The sequence below is a fragment of the Lepidochelys olivacea genome (assembly GCF_965140295.1).
Source record: "Lepidochelys olivacea isolate rLepOli2 genome assembly, chromosome: 3".
Taxonomy (NCBI): domain Eukaryota; kingdom Metazoa; phylum Chordata; order Testudines; family Cheloniidae; genus Lepidochelys; species Lepidochelys olivacea.
Window position 1 is genome coordinate 82,680,611 of NC_140413.1, and position 24,000 is coordinate 82,704,610.

At 45.2% G+C, this 24,000-nt stretch overlaps 1 protein-coding gene across 2 annotated transcripts in view; it reads right to left on the bottom strand.

Moving 5' to 3' along the window:
- Positions 1 to 24,000, bottom strand: part of PDSS2 (decaprenyl diphosphate synthase subunit 2) — a 188,354-nt gene that overhangs the window by 78,880 nt on the left and 85,474 nt on the right. For both annotated transcript variants that reach the window (XM_084623905.1, XM_084623906.1), the window contains exon 2: positions 20,571 to 20,705. In XM_084623905.1, the coding sequence (XP_084480031.1) occupies positions 20,571 to 20,705 (135 nt within the window). The remainder of the gene's footprint in view (positions 1 to 20,570; positions 20,706 to 24,000) is intronic.

Sequence of the window (24,000 nt, forward strand, 5' to 3'; positions counted from 1 at the left end):
TGAGTGACAGTTAATTGATACTTTGTGAAACCAAGAGAAGAAGAAGGGAGGGTGATATTTGCAGAGAGGAGCAAGGCTGGGCAAGAGTTTTGGCAGAGTAGGCAGAGAAAGGTCAGATGTTGGAGATGTTATGCAGGAAAAAGCAATAAGATTCAAACATGACCTAAATGTGTGAGTCAAAAGGAAAGGCAAACACGAAGCAAAGATTAAAGGATTAGGTGACAGGCAGGCGGGTGGGCTTTGAGAGAAAAGAATCAGGAGTTTAGTTTTGGCAATTACTAAGACTCCTCCCTCAGAACTACAGTGGACGCCAGCCATAGACTACTTACTGGATGACTGTTTACCAGTTAAGACTTCTGTCCAACCAGAATTAATCTAAATTTGCTCTCTTCTTAAGTTCAGAACCTTTAACTCCCCAATGAAGAACCCAATCATGAAATCTGATCTAACATCTATCTCATGATAAATATACCACAATGACTACCAAACATTTTGAATCTCAAATGTATGTTTACTATTGAAAATAAATTCAAAATACTTTTAAATCCCTAAATTAAGATATAATGCCTCGGAACTGTACAAGATCTCACTTATTGAAAGAAGACTGAGATTACTAATAAGATAAAATCAAGTAATTTTATGGCCATATTTCTTCTCTCTGTATTGGTTGATTCTCAGGCCTCAAGTCTTTGAAATTCAGTTCAAATGTTATTTGCAATGCTGTGTGAGAGAAATCGCACTGGGTAATACAGATTCCAATTACTGTGTCATGTCAATTATGTACAGACACCAGCAAACCTCTCAGTGACTGCTTAGCTATCCAAGTGTTTCCCCAAAACATTGTCTCTAAGGAGCTGGTATATAATTGTATTCAATGTAGCTGGAAGTTAAGGTGCAGTAACCTTAATGTTAACGAATTCAGTACTAATGACACGTTAAATACATTGAACTATTTTATACAACTGAAGCCTATTAAGAAAGGACACCTGCCAAATGAGTAGACCTGTTAAGAGAATAAATCTTTTATTTACCAAACTGAAAGGAGCAAGACATATAGATAAAATTAAATGTGTGAACAGAAAAAAAGGTTACTTACTTTCTCGTAACTGTTGTTCTTCGAGATGTGTTGTTCACGTCCATTCCACATTAGGTGCGTGCACACCACACGCACGAGTGTCGGAAACTTTTTCCTTTGGCGGCTCCCATCAGGCCGGCGGGGCCTCCTGAGTGGCGCCACTGCGCCATGCATATATACCCCTGCTGGCCTGACCCCCTCCAGTCCCTTCTTGCCGGAGACTCCAACAGACGGGTAGGAGGGTGGGTGGTGGAATGGACGTGAACAACACATCTCGAAGAACAACAGTTATGAGAAAGTAAGTAACCATTTTTTCTTCAAGTGCTTGTTCACGTCCATTCCACGTTAATCACAAGCTTACCTCCGGAGGAGGGTAGGAGTCATGGAACAACTGCTCGGAGGACTGCTCTGCCAACTGCCGCGTCCTCTCTGGCCTGCTGGTTGACCACGTAGTGGGTCGTGAAGGTGTGCACTGAGGACCAGGTAGCTGCTCTGCAGATCTCCTGGATCGGGACCTGTGACAGGAACGCCGTGGAAGTCGCTTGCGCCCTGGTCGAGTGGGCCATGACCGCCTGGGGCCGGAACACCTGCGAGCTCATAGCACGCCTGGATGCAACTTGTAATCCAAGACGAAAACCTCTGCACCGACACTGGGAGGCCTTTCATCCTCTCGGCTACAGCCACAAACAGCTGCGTGGATTTGCAAAACGGCTTAGTGCGTTCCAAATAGAACGCCAGCGCTCTATGCACATCTAGGGTGTGCAAGCTGCAGTGACTCAAGTCCGCATGGGGTTTCGGGAAGAACACCGGCTGACAAATGTCCTGGTCCAAATGGAATTGGGAGACCACTTTAGGAAGGAACCTGGGGTGCGGCCAGAGCTGCACCTTGTCCTTGTGAAATACTGTGTACAGTGGCTCAGAGGTGAGGGCCCTCATTTCGGACACCCTTCTGGCCAAGGTAATGGCAACCAGAGCCTCCACACCGTCAGGTGCAGTGACTGCAGGTCGGGGTGGAGAAGCCGCCCACCATCCTGTGTAATGAGCTCCCAGTGGGGGGTAGGACTACTAGGGCCTCCACCGACAGCTCTAGGAGTGATGTGTACCAGTGCTGGCAGGCCCAGACTGGGGCGATGAGGATCACCACCGCCTTGTCCCTGCACACCTTGAGCAGGACCTTGTGCACCAAGGAGAGCGGGGGGAAGGCATACATGGAAGCAGTGTGCCCTTGTTGCCCAGAACGCCAATGGCATTTTGGGATGTATAAGTAGGGGCATAGCGAGCAGATCGAGGGACGTGATCGTTCCCCTCTATTCGACATTGGTGAGGCCTCATCTGGAGTACTGTGTCCAGTTTTGGGCCCCACACTTCAAGAAGGATGTGGATAAATTGGAGAGAGTCCAGCGAAGGGCAACAAAAATGATTAGGGGACTGGAACACATGAGTTACGAGGAGAGGCTGAGGGAACTGGGATTGTTTAGCCTGCAGAAGAGAAGAATGAGGGCGGATTTGATAGCTGCTTTCAACTACCTGAAAGGGGGTTCCAAAGAGGATGGCTCTAGACTGTTCTCAATGGTAGCAGATGACAGAACGAGGAGTAATGGTCTCAAGTTGCAGTGGGGGAGGTTTAGATTGGATATTAGGAAAAACTTTTTCACTAAGAGGGTGGTGAAACACTGGAATGCGTTACCTAGGGAGGTGGTAGAATCTCCTTCCTTAGAGGTTTTTAAGGTCAGGCTTGACAAAGCCCTGGCTGGGATGATTTAACCGGGAATTGGTCCTGCTTTGAGCAGGGGGTTGGACTAGATGACCTTCTGGGGTCCCTTCCAACCCTGATATTCTATGATTCTATACATCAAGCCCCCTCTCCACGGGATCGCAAACGCATCCGCGAGCAAGCCCAGGCTGCGGCCCTGGAATGAGCAGAACCGCAGGCACTGGGCATTGGCCCTGGTAGCAAACAGGCCTACTCGGGGAAACCCCCATCTGCGGAAGAGCAAAAGCACGACGTCCACCCTGAGCATCCACTCGTACATGCGGTACAACCTGCTGAGGGAGTCCGCCAGCTCGTTTCGTACCCCTGAGAGATAGGACACCTCGAGGTGAATTGCATGGTGTCAAGGTTCCTTCCCCACTTTGAACTCTAGGGTACAGATGTGGGGACCTGCATGAAAGACCCCTTAAGCTTATTCTTACCAGCTTATGTTAAAAACTTCCTCAAGGTACAAACTTTGCCTTCTCCTTGAACCGTATTCTCCCTCCAAGCGTTTTAAACAAAGAACAGGGAAGGAGCCCAGTTGGAGATGTCTTCCCCCAAAATATCCCCCCAAGCCCTACACCCCCTTTCCTGGGGAAAGCTTGATAAGAATCCTCACCAATTTGTACAGGTGAACACAGATTCAAACCCTTGGATCTTAAGAGCAATGAAAAATCAATCAGGTTCTTAAAAGAAGAATTTTAATTAAAGAAAAGGTAAAAGAATCACTTCTGTAAAATCAGGATGGTAAATACCTTACAGGGTAATCAGATTCAAAACAGAGAATCTCTCTAGGCAAAACCTTAAGTTACAAAAAGACACAAAAACAGGAATATACATTCCATCCAGCACAACTTATTTTACCAGCCATTAAACAAAAGGAAATCTAACGCATTTCTAGCTAGATTACTTACTAACTTTACAGGAGTTGTAAGGCTGCATTCCTGATCTGTTCCTGGCAAAAGCACCACACAGACAGACCAAACCCTTTGTTCCCCCCCATCTCCCTCCAGATTTGAAAGATTCTTGTCCCCTCATTGGCCATTTTGGGTCAGGTGCCAGCGGGGTTACCTTAGCTTCTTAACCCTTTACAGGTGAAAGGATTTTGCCTCTGGCCAGGAGGGATTTTATAGCACTGTATACAGAAAGGTGGTTACCCTTCCCTTTATATTTATGGCACACGGGCTATGCAAAGGTCCCAGAGGAGGAGAGCATCGCGACAGAATGGCGAGGAACAAGCCCCGCCCTGCTTGTTTATATAAAGCATAGCAGTAGTGTTGTCTGTCAGAACTGTCATGCTGTGACCACTCAGAGTGGCATGAAAGGTCTGGCAGGCGAGATGAACCGCCCTGAGCTCCTTCACATTGATATGGAGCAACCCACTCTGCTCCAGACCACAACCCCTGCATCATGAGGTCCCCCAGGTGAGCCCCCCATCCGTGGTCTGACGCATCTGTCACCAGTGTCAGGTCTGGTTGTGAGGCGGCAAGGGGATGCCTTCGCAAACCACAGGCTGGGACTGCCACCACAGCAGGGAGTCCAGCATGTCCCTTGGGGCTGTCACTACCAACTCCAGGGGGTCCCTGCCTGGGCGGTACACCTGAGCGAGCTACGCCTGCAGAGTCTCAGTCTGGCATGCCTGACCACGTGCCTGCATGCTGCCATGGGGCCCAGCAGCCGTAGGCAGCACCTGGCCATTGTTGTTGGAAACTGGCGCAGGGAGGCCACTGCTTGTTGGATAGCCTGGAATCGGGATACAGGAAGGGTTGTCCTAGCCTGCACCGCATCCAGGACCGCCCCTATGAATTCCACTCTCTGCGTGGGCACGAGCGTGGACTTGGAGACACTGACCAGGAGCCCTAGCTCACGGAATAATCTCTGGGCCACCTCCACATGGCCCTGCACTTCTGTCTCAGATCGGCCCACAAGGAGCCAGTTGTTGAGGTACGGGTACACCAGGATTCTCTGCCTCCATAAGAAGGCCACCACCATGCACTTCGTGAACACCATTGGGACCGTGGCTAGACTGAACGGGAGAACCGCAAACTGGTAATGTTCTTTGTCCACGTAGGAACCGCCGATGTGCTGGGTGGATGGCAATATGAAAGTATGCGTCCGTCATGTCAAGGGAAGCGTACCAGTCCCCTGGATCCAGGGACGGGATGATGGTGCCCAGAAAGACCATGCGGAACCAGGCCTTGACCAGGAACTTGTTGAGCCCACGCAGGTCTAGGATGGGGCGAAGGCCCACTTTGGCCCTGGGGATGAGGAAGTACCGGGAGTAGAATCCCTCCCGCTTAAGCTGTGCGGCACCGCCTCTACCGACCTCGCCTCTAGCAGCGAGCTGACTTCCTTCTCTAGGAGATGCTTGTAAGAGGGGTCCCTGAAGAGGGACGGGAAAGGGCAGTGGGTGAGGGGGGAGGGAGGGAGGCGAACTGCAGCGAGTACCCATTCCATACCGTGCGCAAGACCCAACGGTCTGACGTAATGGTGGACCACGCATGGGAGAAATGGGACAGGCGGTTCAGAAAACAAAGGGACGGATCCGGTGACTGGTCTGGTACGCTGTCCACGAGCGCACCTTCAAAAGCCTGGCTTAGTGCCCGGCTGCGGTTTGTGCTGGCCTTGGTTCTGGCCTGGCGCATTATTGTTACTGCTGTTGTTGCGCCGTCGCCTGTTATCCCTGCCTCGCCTACGGTAAGGCTCATGCCTATGGCGAGGCTGGTACTGGCGTTGAGGGGGAGGCCGTGCAGCCTCGTGTCTGTCTGGTCCGAGAAGAGCCTGGACCCTTCGAAGGGGAGGTCCTGGAGTGTATTCTGGACCTCGGGCGGCAGGCCTGACTCCTGGAGCCACGCCGAGTGCCTCATGACCACCCCTGACACTATTGTTCTAGCCGCCACGTCTGCCAAATCCAGGGAGGCCTGGAGAGAGGTCTTGGCTACTGCCTTGCCCTCGTCCACCAGGACCGTGAACTCCTGTTGGGAACCTTGAGGGAGGTTGTCCTTAAACTTCCCCACCGCCGCCCAGGAGTTGAAATTGTGCCTGTTGAGGATGGCCTGCTGGTTCGCAATCCTCAGCTGAAGGGCCCCAGATGAGCACACCTTTCTGCCAAAAAGGTCCAGGCGTTTCACCTCCTTGGCCTTAGGGGCCAGGGCCTGCTGTCCGTGGCACTCCCTTTCATTTACTGCTGAGACCACTAGGGAGCATGGACTCGGGTGGCAGAACAGGAACTCATAGCCCTTAGAAGGGGCAAAGTATTTACATTCCACTTCCTTGGCTGTTGGAGCGCTGGAGGCCGGGGTCTGACATATAGTCTTAAGACCATTCAGTCCAACTATGAGTGGGAGCACTATTCTGGATGGACCTTCGTGGCTCAAACTGTCCACCAGGGGGTCCTCTTGCTCAACCATCTCCTCGGCCTGCAACCCCAAGTTCTGGGCAACCCAGTGCCGCAATTCCTGGTGGGCTCTATGGTCTATTGCTCGAGGGCCGGACACCTCTGTACCCACCACCGCCTCATCCGGAGAAGACGAGGAGGTTAGCTGCTGCTCGACCCCCTCCGGTTGGTCCTCCTGCTCCCCTTCTCCCGTGGGAGGGGCCTCCGGCTCAGGTTGGGGCTGGAGTCCATGGGACAGCACCAGACTCGGTGCCGGTCTCTTCCGTTTATCCTGGGGGGATGCTGGAGGCCTGGAAACTGTAGCCTCCAGCACCGTCTGGTGTCGGTGCGGGGACCGGGACCACTGCACTGAGTAACTTGCCCTTAACAGGGCCCCTTGGCGCTCCTGATAGGCCCACGTGGTCCAGAACCCCATTGGGGTTGCCAGCCCACCTGAGGGTCCCTGCTGTCCGGGGCCCGGTGAGGGTAGCTAAAGTGGCCAGAGTCAGCAGTGGATTGCGGCGATGCCAATCGCAAAGGCCATGGTGGTGCCTGCACTGGTGGGAAAACGAGCAGCTCCTGGCCGAACTGGAGCGGGAGCAGTACCAGGATCCCCAGGACCGGGACCGGGACCAGTGCCGGTGTTCCCTGGACCGGGACAGTCCGCGGGACTTCTCTGGTGAGGGCCATCTCAACTCCTCCCGGTGCCGGTCTCTGGGGGGTGCCGGAGAGCAGCACGCCCTTTCTGGTGCTTCCTCGCGCCGACCCACTACTGGTGCCACAACCTCCTTCTGGGCCGTTGGCAACTGTGAGTCTGCAGAGTCGGAGCTCGACCGAGACCAGTGCCGGGACGGTGTCCTTGAGCAGCACACCATTGCCGGCTTACCCCTCGACGGCACCCAAAGCCGTCAGGCGCTCCGGGCGTGGCGGCTGCAATGCGGCCTCCAGCAACAGCTGCTTTAGACGAAAGTCTCTTTCTTTCCTTGTCCTTGGCTTAACCGCCTTGCAAATCCTACACCTTTCAGTTTGATGTCCGTCCCCCAGGCAACGTAGACACAAGTTGTGGGGGTCACTAATTGGCATAGGTTTGCAGCGCAAGCCTTGAAGCCGTGGGCCTATGGCATGCCCCACGGCGGGTGCTGGAAGCCTCCAAGCACCTGATGACTTAAGTGTCCACAATAGGTATGTTAACGAACTGATAACAGCTACTCTAAAGGCTAAGGAACTGCTCTTCTACGAGAGAGAGAGAGAGAGAGAGGTTGTTCCAACACCGCCACGGACAGTAAGAAGGAACTGGAGGGGGTCGGGCAAGCAAGGGTATATATGCACGGCGCAGTGGTGCCACTCGGGGGGCCCCGCCGGCCCGACAGGAGCCGCTAAGGGAAAAAGTTTCCGACGCTCGTGCACGTGGCGCACGCATACCTAATGTGGAATGGACGTGAACAAGCACTCGAAGAAGAACTGAGTGTACAAAAGAAGAAAGTACAACAGGAAAATTACTTGAAGGAATTAAAAAATTTGCTGTGTCCAAATCAAAATATAATATATATTCTAAAGCACTAATATTGAACCAAATCTCATTGATCAAATGGCAGAACATTTAACTATATTTAGAACCAAAAGCGCTCATTTGCATCCAATGGAATTATTATACTGCTGCCATTAGTGAGTGAAAGGAACTGAGTGACACATACATATATAAGAACCTATACCCATGTGATATCAAACATTTATCATCATGGAATTTGGAAAGAGTACACTACTCTTAAGAGGAGAAGTCACAACCAAGTTACACAGGTCCTCACAAACAAGTGTCAATAAAAGCTTCATATCACCCCAACATGTATTCTGTCATATACATGCATTACAGAAAAACTATTTCTGAAATACTGTAGTTTCTTAAAAAACTGGGTTGTTCTGTTTTTTATCCTTTCACCTGTAGAGCCAGGTGTTTTAGTTACCACAAGTCCAACACCACAAGCTTCAGAGGGAGCCACAATAACCTGCAAGAGTGATCCAAACTTTAAGTCCCTTTACTCGTGACGTTCCAGGGCTAGAAGCAAGTACCACGTTCCTCTTAGAAGTCTGAGGTCGACCCTTCCCTATGGCATGAACCTGATGCAGCAGCAGAAGAGAATAGACTTTAAACCTGTAACATTTTATGCATGGAAAGTTGTTACTGATGCAGGATTGACTCTTGCTTGTTCTGAGCATTGTGCAGGTGTAATTGTTTTGGGGAACAGATGCAAAAAACTCAGCTGCTTAGAATGTTAGAATAACTCTCAGGAGAAACTAATTAGTAAGCGGAGAGCAAGCAGGTGGTTGAAGTTCCATGATAAAAAAATTCATGGCTCCACAATTTATGATATGGCTATCATTGCCCACAACCGGATTTTAAAAATTCAAAATTATTTTGACACCTTATTACTCTACACCTAAGTGTTTCTTACCATGAGACTGTTGTATTCTCAGTTTTTGCAACACAGAACCACGTAACCGATGGATCTTGCTTACAATGTACATGGAATGATGCTAAACAGTTAAAGGGAGACAGCAGGCTGTCTCTGAGACCTTTCCCCTTCCACCAGTTGCGTTGATATAATCATCAGAAGGGAAAGGATACAAATTTCTTTGGAGCCAGACAACTACTGCTGCCTCTGGGACCTTATCAACTTAATAAGATACATTTTGGTACATTGATGTCAGCAAAGTTTTATTATTATAAATGCAGATTTTCTACTGGTGTAATATTTTCTTTGTAATTTTGTGAATGAAAATCTGTCCCTGCAAAGGACCTCCCTCTTCCCACAATTATATACCACAGTGGTGCTATTTCTGATTTTTATTTTGTTGTTGTTGGTTTTTTGGGGTTTTTTTGGGCAGGAAAGAGAAAATATCTTATGTATATCAGTTAAATTAGATATTTAACATTCTATTTCTTTGACCTTTTGGTGTCTTAATGATCCAGTTTATGCATCTTAATAAAGAGAAAAATGGTATCAACTAATTCAAATGATAGTTGCTCCAGCCTGGTGTTGGGGAGAGATTTGTAAGCTAATAAACAGCCTCTAAGAATCAACGCAATATCTGTGGCATCCTCCCTGGAGGTCCATAAAATGCAATTGTTTATTAGCCCTGCTACTTCTGAAGTTTTACCAGAGGGGTTATTGATGGTTGTTTTTCTAATTCAATTAATATAAAATAAGAATTTCAGAACTGACATTTTTCTGACTTAACAATGGAAACCTTCATAGCTTTGAAACTTATGGAACAGTAAAACAGACACAGGAGACTAATGCTCCTCCTGCTGGTGTCCAGGAAGCATGGAAGAAGAAGTGACTTGACTAGACTACAGAAGGGGCAAGAGCAGGGGGTGGGGGGACAGAGACACATTGGCTGGGCAAGAGGACTAGGAGCCAGGGGAGGGATTGGGGGATGACAACTGAGAGCCAGTGGTGGTGGAGAGTGAGAACAAGACCAAGATTGGATGAGGACCCTGAAGGGTGGAGGTGGGTAAGCTGAAGTGGGAGCATGAGGGCGGGGGAAGAGACCAAACTGGGACAGGCTAGAGGGGGTCTATGACCAGTAATACACACACTTCTCCAAAATTTGGAATGGAACCCAACATTTTCAAATGTGGGTGCCTAAAGTTAACCTCCTGAAATTCATATTTGAAAAACCCACCCTTGGTGCCTAAAACTGCCTAAGTGGTTTAGGAATAAAAGCCCACTGAAAGTCAATGAAGTTGTGCTCCTAAGTCATTTAGGCACTTCAGTGAGACCACTTATAAATTATATTTAGGGACAGACTTTTCAAAGCTGCTAAGTATTTGCAGCTCCTACTGAAGTCAACGAGATTTGAGAGTACTTGTGACATCAGACCACGTATTTCGGAGCTTAACTGTAGGCTCTCAGGTTTGGAAGTGTCTACCCCTGTGTTCAAACACAATTCACTTTCCTTTACATTATATTTTGCTAACTTCACACTGCCGTGCACTGTTTTTTTATTTACTTTGGAAATTAACTCTAGTCCTTAAGTTAGCAGTGGCTGAAGTTATACAACACTCTAGTACCCTAGAGGCAATTAATAGCTGCCATTCAATGGGCAAGGCACTACTAAGGAAGAATAAGGATCTTCTTAATGTAAAAGGACATTGTACCTGAAAATAAAAATAGATTCACGTTGGACACCTTTTCTCCCTCTCCTCCTTAACTCATGGTGACTTTATTTGCAAATAGGACTTCAGCTATCATCATTATGGCTGAAGACTGTTCTCCCTTTCTACTCCCAACCTGTTTCCTTTTGTCCCAGCTAAAATCTCATTCTGTCTTTCTGACATAGCTTGGTGGATGTCCAGCCATCAACACAAAGTAAACATGGTTGAAACAGAGCATTTGAACTTTTCCTACAAATCTCCCCACCCATCTCCTATTAGTACCATCCTCATCCTCCCTGTCACTCTTGTCCCTAGCCTGAGCATCATTTTCAACTCAGACCTCTCTCTAGATTGTCACATCCAGGACATGTCCCAAAACCTCTGCTTTATTTTGCTTCCTAACATCTCTAAGATTCAACCTTTCCTCCCCATCTACACAACTATAGCTCTTACCCAGGCTCTTATCCTGCATCTTGATTACTGCAATATACTCCTCTCTCTGGCCTTGACAAATCCCATCTTGCCCCATCTACCTCCATACAAAATGCTGCTGCAAAGATCATTTTTATGGCTTATCACTTTGACCACATCACCCCTTCTTTGTCTCTCTGTACTGACTCCCCAGTCATTGTGGCATCAAACAAAAATGACTTGTCTTCACTTATAAAGCCATTCACAACTGAGATTCAAACTGTCAACCCTCATCTCTGCTCCCACATAGTGCCAGGCTTGACTGCCATTTAAAAAAAAATGCAATCATCATCTTGATGCTTTACCCCATTCCATCTGTTAGGCATGGGAGAAGCTCCTGCAAATAGTCACAAAGACACCTCACTGTCCCACTTCAGATGAATGTCTCCTTAAAAACTCTTTTCCTGACATGCCTATAAACAATTAAATAAGGATTAGGCAGCTGGTTTGCTGTCACTACAGTATTCCATGCTGACAAGTGGTATCTCATTGTTTCCTTGTGTACCCGTTGTCTGCTTGTTTTATCTACCTGTTGTCTCTAGGCTTAAACAGAGATTGTTAGCTCTTCAGGGCAGGGACTTTTATATATTTGTACAGTACTTTTAAATCACAGCACTTTCAAATAAACAGATTTAGCAAAGAACTATAATGAGCAAAGCTTAATGTGAGCTACGAAGACATGCACTAGTAGCTAGACCCATCTGTGGCATTAAACAACTAGTACACAATCCAGAAATAAGCTGTTAACAAAAATTAAATATAAATATATTCCATCCCTATCTAAATTATGGGGAGGGACCAGTATACTCCACAAGTTTTCTGCCTCACTCCAGAGCATCAGACTGGAAATTCTAGGATAACATAATTTAAATTAAATAGAAGTTTTTGACTGAATCAAATAAGAAATTAGAATCAGTATTATTGTAATATTTAATTTTCTATAATTTTATTCCTGTAATTTTCAATGTACTTCAGAAATCTGTACTGAAAATGCATAGACGGTTACTCACCTTTGTAACTGTTGTTCTTCGAGATGTGTTGCTCATATCCATTCCAATTAGGTGTGTGCACGCCGCGTGCACGATCGTCGGAAGATTTTTACCCTAGCAACACCCGGTGGGTCGGCTAAGGCACCGAATATATGCCCCAGCTGACCCAGCGCCCCCTCAGTTCCTTCTTACCAGCTACTCCGACAGAAGGGAAGGAGGGCGGGTTTGGAATGGATATGAGCAACACATCTCAAAGAACAACAGTTACAAAGGTGAGTAACTGCTTTTCCTCTTCGAGTGATTGCTCATATCGATTCCAATTAGGTGACTCCCAAGCCTTACCTAGGCGGTGGAGTTGGAGTGAGATGTCACGGAGTGCAGAACTGCTGAACCAAATGCTGCATCATCTTTTGACTGCTGGACTATCGCACAGTGGGTAGCAAAGGTATGTACCGATGACGAAGTTGCTGCTCTACATATCTCCTGAATTGGTACATGAGCCAGGAAAACGGAGGACGAAACTTGGGCCCAGGTGGAGTGGGCAGTAAGGTGTGTAGTTGGGACACCAGCCAAGTCATAGCACGCACGGATGCATGATGTGATCCAGGACGAGATGCGCTGGGAGGAGACCAGGAGGCCTTTCGTCCAGTCTGCCACAGCAACAAACAGCTGAGTTATTTTCCTAAAAGGTTTTGTTCACTTGATGTAAAAGGTGAGGGCTCTGTGAAAGTCTAGGGAGTGCAGCTGTTGGTCCCGTCGAGAGGCGTGTGGCTTTGGATAGAAGACCGGGAGGAAGATGTCTTGGTTGACATGGAAGGCAGAGACCACCTTAGGAAGAAAGGCCAGGTGTGGTCAAAGCTGTACCTCGTCCTTGTGGAACACCGTGTACGGTGGCTCCAACGTGAGGGCTCTAAGCTCAGACACATGCCTTCCTCGTAGCTATCACCTCGGGGAGGCTGTCTTCCAGGAAAGATAGAGGAGTGAGCAGGTGGCCATCGGCTCGAACGGGGCACCCATGAGTCTGGATAGGACCAGGCTGAGGTCCCATGTAGGGACTGGATGCCTAATTTGTGAGTACAGGCATTCCAATCCCTTGAGGAACCTGCTGACCATGGGATTGGAGAAGACAGAGCGCCCATTTTCGCCTGGGTGGAAGGCCAAAATTGCTGCTAGGTGTACTCTGATGGATGAAACTGCCAGGCCCTGGTGTTTCAAGGACAAGAGGTAGTCCAAGATGGTAGGTACTGACGCCTGCAGGGGGGGCCGTATCACTCAGAGCACACCAGCAGGAAAAACACTTCCACTTGGCCAAATATGTGGATCTTGTAGACTGCTTTCTGCTACCCGGAAGGACCTGTTGCACCGAGCGGGAGCAACGTAGCTCAGATTGAGCTAGCCATGCAGCATCCACGCTGTGAGGTGGAGGGATCGCAGGTCAGGGTGGCAGAGTCGTCCGTCTTTCTGCGTGATCAGGTCCGGCCCAAATGGAAGTGGAATTGGAGTGACCACCGACAGCTCTAGGAGAGTGGTATACCAGTGCTGCTTGGACCACGCTGGGGTGACCAAAATTAAGCGGGCTCTGTCCCTGTGCAACTTGAGCAGGACCCTATGGACTAATGGGAATGAAAGAAAGGCGTAACACAGGTAGTCTTTCCATGATATTAGGAAGGCGTCCAATAGGGAACCCGGGAAGTATCCTTGGAGAAAGCAGAACACCTGGCACTTCCGATTCTCGTGAGAGGCGAATAGGTCTATGTGGGGAAACCCCCACTTCTGGAAGACAGAGTGGATGACATTCAGGCGAATCGACCACTCGTGAGCCTGGAAGGATCTGCTGAGGCAGTCCGTTAAGGTGTTCTGGACTCCTGGGAGAAAAGACACCACCAGATGGATCGAGTGGGCTATGCCACAGGAGAATGGCTTCCTGGCAGAGGGAGGGACGATCGTGCTCCCCCTTGTTTGTTGATATAAAATATTGCCATTGCGTTGTCTGTGAGAACTGCAATACAACAGCCCTGAAGGTGCCTGTGAAATACTTGACAAGCCAGGCGCACTGCTCTCAGCTCCGGTACATTGATGTGCAGGGATATCTCTTGTGTGGACCAAAGGCCCTGCGTGCAAAGGTTCCTGAGGTGAGCGCCCCAACCCAGACAAGATGCGTCCGTGGTTAGGGCCAGGGAGGGCTGTGGGGCATGGAATGGTACCCCCTCAACTACTGACTTGGGGTTCAGCCACCAGTTCAGGGAGCCTAAAATGTCCGGCGGTACCGTGACCACCATGTCCACACTGTGCCAGCCTGGGTGGTATTCGGTTGAGAGCCAGGCCTGAAGTGGACGGAGGCATAGTCTGGCATGTCTGGTCACAAATGTACAAGATACTGTGTAACCCAGGAGACCTAGGCACGTCCGTACTGTCAAGGTCGGGAAGCCTTGCAGGCCACGGATGATGTTTACTACAGCCTGAAGCCCATGCATTTTTACCGGAAGCACATTGAGTCTGGAATCTAGGACTGCGCCGATGAAGGTCGGCTCCAAAGTGGACTTTTCTACATTGAGCAGCAGGCCTAGCTGTCTGAACATGCTCATGGTGAACTGAACATGAGATTGCACCTGGGCCCTGGAGCGGCCCCAAATGAGCCAGTTGTCGAGGTACAGAAACACTTGGATCAGATGTTGACGAAGGGAGGCAGCTACGATGGCCATACACTTCGTAAAGACCCTTAGTGCCGTGGATAGACCGAAAGGAAGAACAGTAAACTGGAAGTGCTGTCGGTTGACCACAGAGCGAAGGAAACGCCTGTGTGGCGGGTAAATTGCTATATGGAAATACGTGTCCTTCATGTCAAGGGCGGCGTACCAGTCCCCAGGATCCAGGGAAGGAATAATGGTCCCCAGGGAAATCATGTGGAACTTCAACTTTACCATGAATTTGTTGAGTCCGCGCAGGTCCAGAATGGGCCGTAGCCCCCACTTTGCCTTGGGGATTAGGAAATATAGGGAGTAAAACCCCCTGCCCCTCAGTTCCCTTGGAACCGCCTCTATCGCTCCGATAGCTAGGAGCATTTGCACCTCCTATAGAAGGAGTTGCTCACGAGATGGGTCCCTGAAGAGGGACGGGGAGGGAAGGAGAGAAGGGGGGAAGCAAACTGAAGGCTGTATCCACTTTCCACCGTGCGTAGGACCCAGCGGTCTGATGTTATACGGGACCACATACGGAGGAAATGGGAGAGGCAACAGTAGAAAGGCAGGGAAGGATCCTGGAAGGAGACTGGTGCTCCGCCCTCAGGCGCACCTTCAAAAGTGTTGTTTGGGTCCCGCCGATGGTTTGGGCGGGGGACCCTGGCTCTGGCCCGTCTGCTGACCAGACTGTCTCCGCCGACCACGTCAGCCGCGTCTTCTAAAGAAGTCCTGTCTGGGCCAGGGGTTGGCGCTCCACAGTTCCAACGACCGTCACAGGCAGTAAGAAGGAACTGAGAGGAAGCTGGGTTGGCTGGGGCATATATTCGGCACTGGGAAGGTGCCACTTTAGGGGGCGCCTCAGCCGACCCGCCGGCTGTTGCTAGGGTAAATATCTTCCGACGATCGTGAACGTGGCGCGCACACACCTCATTGGAATCGATATGAGCAAGCACTCAAAGAAGAACTTGTAGAATTTGTCAGGGAGAAATTGGGGGTTTTAGCTGCTGAGGACAGCTGATATTTTTAGCTTTGGGAAAGAGCAGGAGAGATTTTGGGATTGCAGAACATGCGCACTACCTGCATATTTCTGCTTAAATCACCAGCAGTGAAACAGTTAATGCTGACGATTTTTCAGAGTGAGCACCCCACTGATCCCAGGGACAAACAGGTCTTACCTTCCAAAGTTATTGTTTCAGGTATTTACACCACTGCGTTGGCTTGTGTGTGGAAGGTTTTCTTCACAACCATAAAACTTAGATTCTTGATCAGAATGCTGCAGCAAGGGGTGGCAAACTCCACCATCTATGGCAAACTCCACCATTAAGGAATCACAGAAAAGCCCTGACTAAGAGCGTTAAACTGTTATGATATTTAATGAACTTAACTCAGTTCTAGGTAGGCTGGTAGCTCTTTGCATATCCAGTTTTCTAGCTCTAAACACTCCTGTCTTGTAGAAGTGATTTTATTTTATGTTCTTAGAATAGTCTTTCGTAATCTTTACTGCAAGGATTTCTGATGTACTCTGCATTATATTCCTTTCAATTATTCAACATATAAACTGCTGTATTTGTGAATATTGCACATGTTGAAAACAATCAAAAGCTAATGAAGAAATGATTGTAATGAATTAGTAATACTGTTAGATTTGTATTTAGAGTTGATTTTTACTGTTGTGGGTGGAAGATGATCAATAGGAATATGTAATCAGGTTGGATGTGTTTTTCATCTCCCGAAACTCCTCTTGTAAATTAGATGAAGCAACTCAAAGGATTAATCCTGTAGATCAAAAGCTAAATGAAATCATTTTAAATACTCGCTTAGACCACCTCTTAGTAGATTTTCCTCAATTTTTATTAAGGTATGGAAAACAAAACTAAATTCCTTAAAGAATTAGGATAGATTTCATGCTTATCATGTTTTCCTTTATGTTTCAACCAAACCATCTTGTTAAGAATACTATCTTACTTAATATGTTTTTAGGTGCTGAATATTTTAGAATTACACATTTTCTGCACTTCTTAATTAGTTGAGCCTCAAAGCACATACTACTTAGGATACTGTACCTATGCTGATGATATGGATCAGAACAATAAGTCCTGATGGAAATCACTTTTATGATGAAGAGACTTAATGTGAACCAGTAGAGGTGAGGATTGATTGTTAAGGTCTATTGTTACTATAATTAGAAGTCAAACACCAATTAGCATTCCCATTAATAAGATAAATCTCTGCCATATCTGCAGCTGAGACCCAGTCTTGTCCTTATGCTGTGGTAACAAGCCTATCCATTTGCTGATAATACTCTGCATTTCAGAGTTTACTCTGAACTTCTACACACAAATACGCCATGTCAGACTACCTTATTTCTTGTTTCCAGTATTTTTATTTCTCTTCACTTCCATCCAACATGTTCTGTTTATTTCTACTATGCTTTATTTCACTGGGCTAGGTAGTGAGGGGGGAACAAATGCCGCTTCAGACTTCTAGATTGCAGCCGTTGGCCATTTCCTCCCTGTAACTGCAGGTCAGTCTAAATCTAATAGATTTCCATCCCTGGTGAATTCAGACAAGAAATGAATTTGCTTCCTGCAAATATAAGGATTCTACACTTGTTTTTGATAAAAACATGTGTAGGTAATTTTATGTGTAAATTAGCAGCAGCAGTCTATCAAAGTTTGGGCATCCACTCCCTTATTTCAAACTACAGAACTGAGAAGGAGATCCATACCTCTCAACTCTCTGGATTTTATACAATATAACTAGTAGTGTGGGCTCTCCATAAGGAGAACTACTCATATTACGTGGAAGGAGGGAAAAGATAGTAAGAGAAAAAGAAAAAATGGCAGGAACAGGAAGGATAACAGGAGACATAATGCAACAAAAAGAAAAGCCATGTGCTAATATACTTTATTTACATTTTTTATGTATGGGGTAGAAATATACAAGTGCTATATATGGGAACTGGAGGGGAAGGAGACTATTTGGTGCAACTAAAATCAAGTTCGATGTTTTTTACAATTACTTAACACCAACTAAAGCTTTGCTTACACACAAAGAAAATAAAAATGCACCAAAAATAAACAGATACCCCATATTTATATTTAGATCATTTGTCCCACACACTGACTAATTTGGAGATAGGAAGAGGAAGAAATAAATAGTGGCCTAATCTAAATCGACTACTCAGTGACATTCTATTTTAAATAAGATTATACATACTGCTTATTTATACTTTATTTTGCTCAAGAACATGGAAGATGAAAAAATTCATGATCATTAAACCTCATTCCAAAATATAAAGTGCAACTGACTTATCCTTTTCTGAATTAAATGGGTAAAGCATATTCTACTATATATCCCCTTTCTTCTTCTCTTCCCAAATTATATTTTCAACATACTGGCTATCAAATATGTCAGGCTGATAGTTAAGGGCTACCACTCTGGGGACAGAGATTTAAAGAGAACACAGACATGGATTCCAAAGCAAACACAGGAAAGAAATATTGGGCTGGTATAATCTCTGACTAGTATTGGAACAATTTAGTTCATGGTAGGACTTCAGGAAAGCAATGAATTAATCACTACCAACCGCTCAAAGATCAAGTGAGCCATAGCCAATAGCTAAAAGCCTACAACATAATGTCCATTCACAGCATTCAAGTATCAGGCAATGAAGATGCTCTTTACCGTGCCAGAAATAATATTTCCTGCATTTTTCATATTTACATAGATGAAGTAATTACATAGTATGGCAACAAAAAACACTGTATAATTTACAGCAGAGTTGAAAATAACCTGAAAGAATATATTTCCAACAAGTATTCTCCATAGTCTGAAAAGCGTTAAAAGTATATAAAATAAAAATGAATAAGTAAAATAAAGTTTCTTGTTTCATATCCTCAAGGGGTGTATTCTGCCTTCGATATGCACCTCTAACTTCCACATACATACCAGCATCATGATAGAATAGCGACTGTGTCCTTACCAAGATCTGAGAGAAAACTACACGGATGGAAAATGGTTTCCCTTGGTTCCTATTCAGGAAACTAGTCTTTGTAAAATAGCATTTGTAATACATAAAGGAATTGCAAATGGCTTTTAGACCTTGATTTTATAAGCATTTTGTCCTTTTTATTTTATCTGTTTAACTGAGAAAAAGAGAGATTGGGCATAAGTTCCATATACAATGTGTCCTTGGAGAGCCACAAAGCATTACACAAGCTCACAAAACTACAGAGGACCCAAACCTACTTCCATTTAAAACCAATGGCAAAACCCACATTGACTTCAATGGGAGCAGTATCTGGCCCATATATAGTACAAAATAAACAGTGCCTCAGCATTATTACTAGAACGCATTATTGCTCCCATATTTCACGTTTTACAGATTTGAAGTGTCACAGAAGATTTAAATTTAACACATTTCCATTGTTATCACTTTTGCAGCCAATAATGAACCCTAATGTTCTGCGTAGGAGCATTTAAAGATCTTTCATCTTCTGAGTGTCTGACTAATTCTAGATATTATTATGGTTGTGTCTTCCTTTTACACTTAAATTATTGTACTAGATCTTCAACTGGCTTAAATTCTCATAGTGTCACTGATGTCCATGGAGCTGTACCAGTTGGCCCATTATTAATTCAGTGTTTTAAATGCTTCTTCAAGTCACTTGTCTAATTACAGCTTTAAGCACTTAAAGCGTATCTCCATTCTCAAAATGACCACATTCAGGACTATCTAGACTGTTTCCCCTCTCCCCTGTCTTAAGCATTTTTAAGATAAGCTTTTCCGAAATAATTTACAAACCAAACTACAATACCTCCTATACTATAATTAATTAGAATTATGGTATCATACTGCATTATTTGTATACATATAGAAAAGAGGTGCATAGCTTAAGTGGACATTATGTGCAAAAAACAAACAAGAATGGGATTAACCAGTTAAAGTGACAACACAGCCTTTTTTTAACAAAACTTCCACTATATATTTTTGCATGTTTCTTAGGGCTTGTCTAGACCAGTGTTTCTCAACCTTTTTCTGCTGGCGACCTGCTTTGGACTTACAGGAAAAAAAAACCAATGCCCCCACCCCCAAACTAGAAAAAATTGCACTCCCCTACCTTAAGCTCAGGGCTTGGGGCTGAAACATGTAAATAAGCTTCACTGGGCCGCCCATGGCGTGGGCCCCAGGCAACTGTCCTGCTTCGTACTCCCTAAGGCCAGGCCTGTTTGCAACCTCCCCAAACCTCTCCCGTGACCGCCCCAGGTTGAGAAACACTGACCTAGACTAACAGTGTGCAACAAGCTGGGGTATAAATCTACAGTGCACTAGCTGTCTCTCAATTTTCCCTAGTGCACAGTGATGTACTCCTGTTCCAAAGTGGAGCAGCTCAAAGCATACGAGGGAACTTTAATCACTATTTCTATATAGATCCGGTCATAAACATGCCTCTGTGCATTTGCGTGTTTTTGGTCTATCAGCATCAGAGCTGGTCACAAATAAAATTAAATTTCAAAGATGATGAAGAAAACCTTTTTTTTGGGGGGTGGGGGTGGGGGGGCATCCACCAAAGTTCAAATTAAAATCTCAATAAAAATTTGTCAACATTTCTAATTTTTTCTACCAGTTCTAACAACACTTATGATTTCAGCACAGCTCCAGGGATAGCTAACTGCCAGGACAGAGCATGGGACCCTGTTCTCATAAAAATCCTACTATCATGGAAGATCCCAGAAACCCCTATCAGGATGAGGGCCCTGTTATGCTAGGAGCTGTACAAACAGAGGTAGGTAGACAGTCCCCACCCTGGATAACTTACAATGAAGAGCAACTTACAAAAGGTTGGGGAAAGGGAGGCCATCACTTTGTATGCCACATTATATATACAAACACACATGCACACTTACACTTATCTGGTATTTTAAGAGGGAATTTTGAAGTTTTATAATTACATAAATCAATATTGACTTTCCCCAAATGGTCTTGGGACTAGCTATTAAGATGTAATGGAAGTCACCCGTCTAATAAACATATGTCAGTGGTTTTTGCTGTAAGAGATTGCACCATACCTGGAATAAATCCCGCTGACCATATCATGCTGAAAAGAAAGCTCTGCTGTGTTGCCGGGACCAGCTGCTTTGGAAATAAGCAATACGACCAAACCTCGCATCTGTAGGTTATTCCGGCTATCATACACAAGCCCTCTGCCAAAAGAAAGAGGGGAGGGGGAAGAAAAAGATCAGGATTTTTCATAAAGCATTTTACCTCTTCAAACAAAATCCAAATTGAAAGACTCAGCCTTCAGAGTGACATCATAATTTCATCTAAAGTCTCTACTATTCACACCAGTGGGTGAAGGAAACTGCAGTTCTCAATCAAGATCTTTTGTCACCTTTACTCCATAATTTATGATGAAATGTTACTACTACAAATAAACACAATACTTCAATCTGGAATTCCCATTTCTATTTCCTAGGAGAAGTGTATGCCCAGCACTTCTGTAAAGTTGTCACCAGGAATATTTCTAAATAATTTGATGGTTATACAGTACAACAGTAATAATATGAAACATTTTTACCAAGTATAAAAAAAAAACCAAAAGCAGCCATAAAGATGTAAGATGGGTGCAACCCAAATCTATAATCTACTGAAAAATAATTTTTTACAGCAGACCGGTTATATCAGAACAAGATTAAGTGCATTTTAGGAACAAACTTAGTAAAACCATAGAGAACAATAAGACAAGAAAATTTCCATAAAAGTGAAGGAGTTAAATTCACTGGAGAAAGATTACCAGTTTGTTCAAACAGAAGAACTGCTCCAAATGCTTTATCTTTAAGTTCAGCTCTCTCTCACTGTTTCTGCCATGAACAATTCTTAATTACGGCATAGAAGGTGGCAGCTCAAAAATTAGTTTGCTTAAAAACAAGCTTTGCTCTCCTCCTGGACCCCAAAATTTCTGGAATCTCTGCCTCATAGGCCTACCCTTCAGCATTCTAAAGAAGGCTAAAAGTTTAGAGTAAAAGAATTTTATATACCACAAGTGTTATGCAGTAATTTAACTTCCAATGAACTTGAGTACATGATCTTTGATATTATCATAGCCTTAGTATTTATAAGGCTCATTTTACAATATGGTAGGTTACTAGACAGGTTGTATCCCATATTATTCCTGGCTATAATTCTCTGGCTTGATCTCCGGAAGAAATTAGATCATAACTGTCTTTATAACAACAGTGCTCCAGGAAAATCTATGGTATCTTTTAGCTAGGTGGTATTTATGTGTAAGAAAATCTAACATACATTACTTAATCTCAGAATACTTCATAGTTGTATATTACAAAACATTTCCACCATTTTACAATCCAAAGACAAACTAGAGTATCTTTCGGACAGTATTTGAATTGACAGTTCTATAAATACGAAAATTCACCATTTCCGTGTTAGACTCAGTGACAATTATGTTCACATTGAAGGCTGCCCCTGAATCCTTGACTCATTCTATTATGTCTCGATAATACTTACTGCTTCTATAGTGGTTTACATTTACAAAGTGCTTTACAGACATTAATGTTGCAGTACATGCAATCCAGAAATATTGATTTTTCTGATAAACCTTGCCATAAAAGGATGAGTTAAAACAGGATAGCAGAGTGATGGAACTCATTCAGCAGCTTTTCAGGCATGTTATAACCACTTTATAGTTAAAAAAAATAAAATTAGTCTGTTGGAGGGTGTAACCATATAGATCATTGTTGCAACCAAGGTCATATAGTAGCACCAAATCTTGTACAAAGGAGGTTAAGTAAGGTTCTATGACAAGGTTATGATTTGCTGATTATGATTATGCTATCATTTTTGTATTTGAAGTTATAAGTATTGGCTCTATACTGTCTGTATTTCAAACTTGTGCTATGCTTCTGGGTGACACCCCAGACAAATTGGCTTCAGCACTGCCCATTAAGGACCATCAGCTATACAACTGACCCATTGAGAGAAGGCAGATACACCTTGTGACTCAGCAAGGCATGCAGGCACATGCCTATGGACAGAACGCTAAGGGTTTTCCATGCCTTGTGCTGAGTGGTTTCTGGTTGGAACAAAGAAAGCACAAGCCACATGGCAAAAAGACCATAAAAGGCAGCAACAGCATCTCCATTTTGTCCTCAATCCTGCTTCGTACTTCTGGAGGAACCTTGCTACAAACTGAAGCTCTGAACAAAGGACTGTATGACCCATCCCAGCTGTGGATGTACTCCAGAGACTTGATTTGAACCTGCAGTTTATTCCATCACTGCTACAACCCTGAACCGAGAACTTTGCCATTCCTGTATGTAATTGATTCCATTTAACCAATTTTAGCTCTCATCTATATTTCTTTCTTTTTATGAATAAACCTTTAGATTTTAGATTCTAAAGGACTGGCAACAGCATGATTTTTGGGTAAGATCTGATTTTTATATTGACCTGGGTCTGGGGGTTGGTCCTTTGGGATCGGGAGAACCTTTTTTCTTTTACTGGGGTATTGGTTTTCATTTGTCCCTATCACAAGTGGCACTGGTGGTGATACTGGGAAACTGGAGTGTCTAATGGAATTGTTTGTATGACTTATGGTTAGCCAGTGGGGCGAGACCGAAGTCCTCTCTGTTTGGCTGGTTTGATGTGCCCTAGTAATAAAGGACACCCAGCTTTGGGCTGTAACTGCCCTAATCTAAGCAATTTGTCCTGAACGGATACTCTCAGTAGCTTCCTGCCAGAGGCAGCATCATTACAGAGGGGAAGGAGAAGAGAAAGACAGAACAGACTATAATTTGGCAAGTCAAGAAGAGCCAGTCAGCATGTTACTGGTATATAGGGTAGGAATAAAGCAGGAAGGAAAAGTCTAGGGAATAAGAGTCGGCTGAATAAAGAGGCGAAGGAGATCAAGTTTGGCTCTTCAAGTGTTGCCTCTATATTCACACTTGTGGCATGTGCCTCCCCCTGCATGCCACGTACCTACAGGAAAGTGGTGCCTGTTGGAGCAGTCTGAGCATCCTCTCACACCACTGAATGGTTGGAGTTCCAAAAAGCTCTGAGGAAAGGGGAAGGCGGGCATGAAGTACAAATAAGCAGAGGCAATGTCCAGAAAGAACTTCTGTTCTTACGGCAAGTAACCATTTCTTTTTCAAGTAAACTCACATTTTTGGGAGTCTAGCAAATACCACAAGCCCCAGGAAGGTGAGCTGTGACATTCTGAAACAAGAATTGCAGATCCGCCCTTCACAACATAAGTATCAGACTGATACCAGTCTGGTATCAGACAAACACTGATGCCATCTTAGTTTGGTAGAGAGAGATAAGAATTGATGTTCTGACATCCTAGCTAACATCTCATTTGCCAGCCTTTTTCCACTAGACAGGTGGATTCACTTTACATTCATCATTGAGGGAAGAGCAACTGGTGCCCAAAATATATTCTGAGGTCATGGGTAGCAAGTAGGGTTGCCAACTGCCTAATTG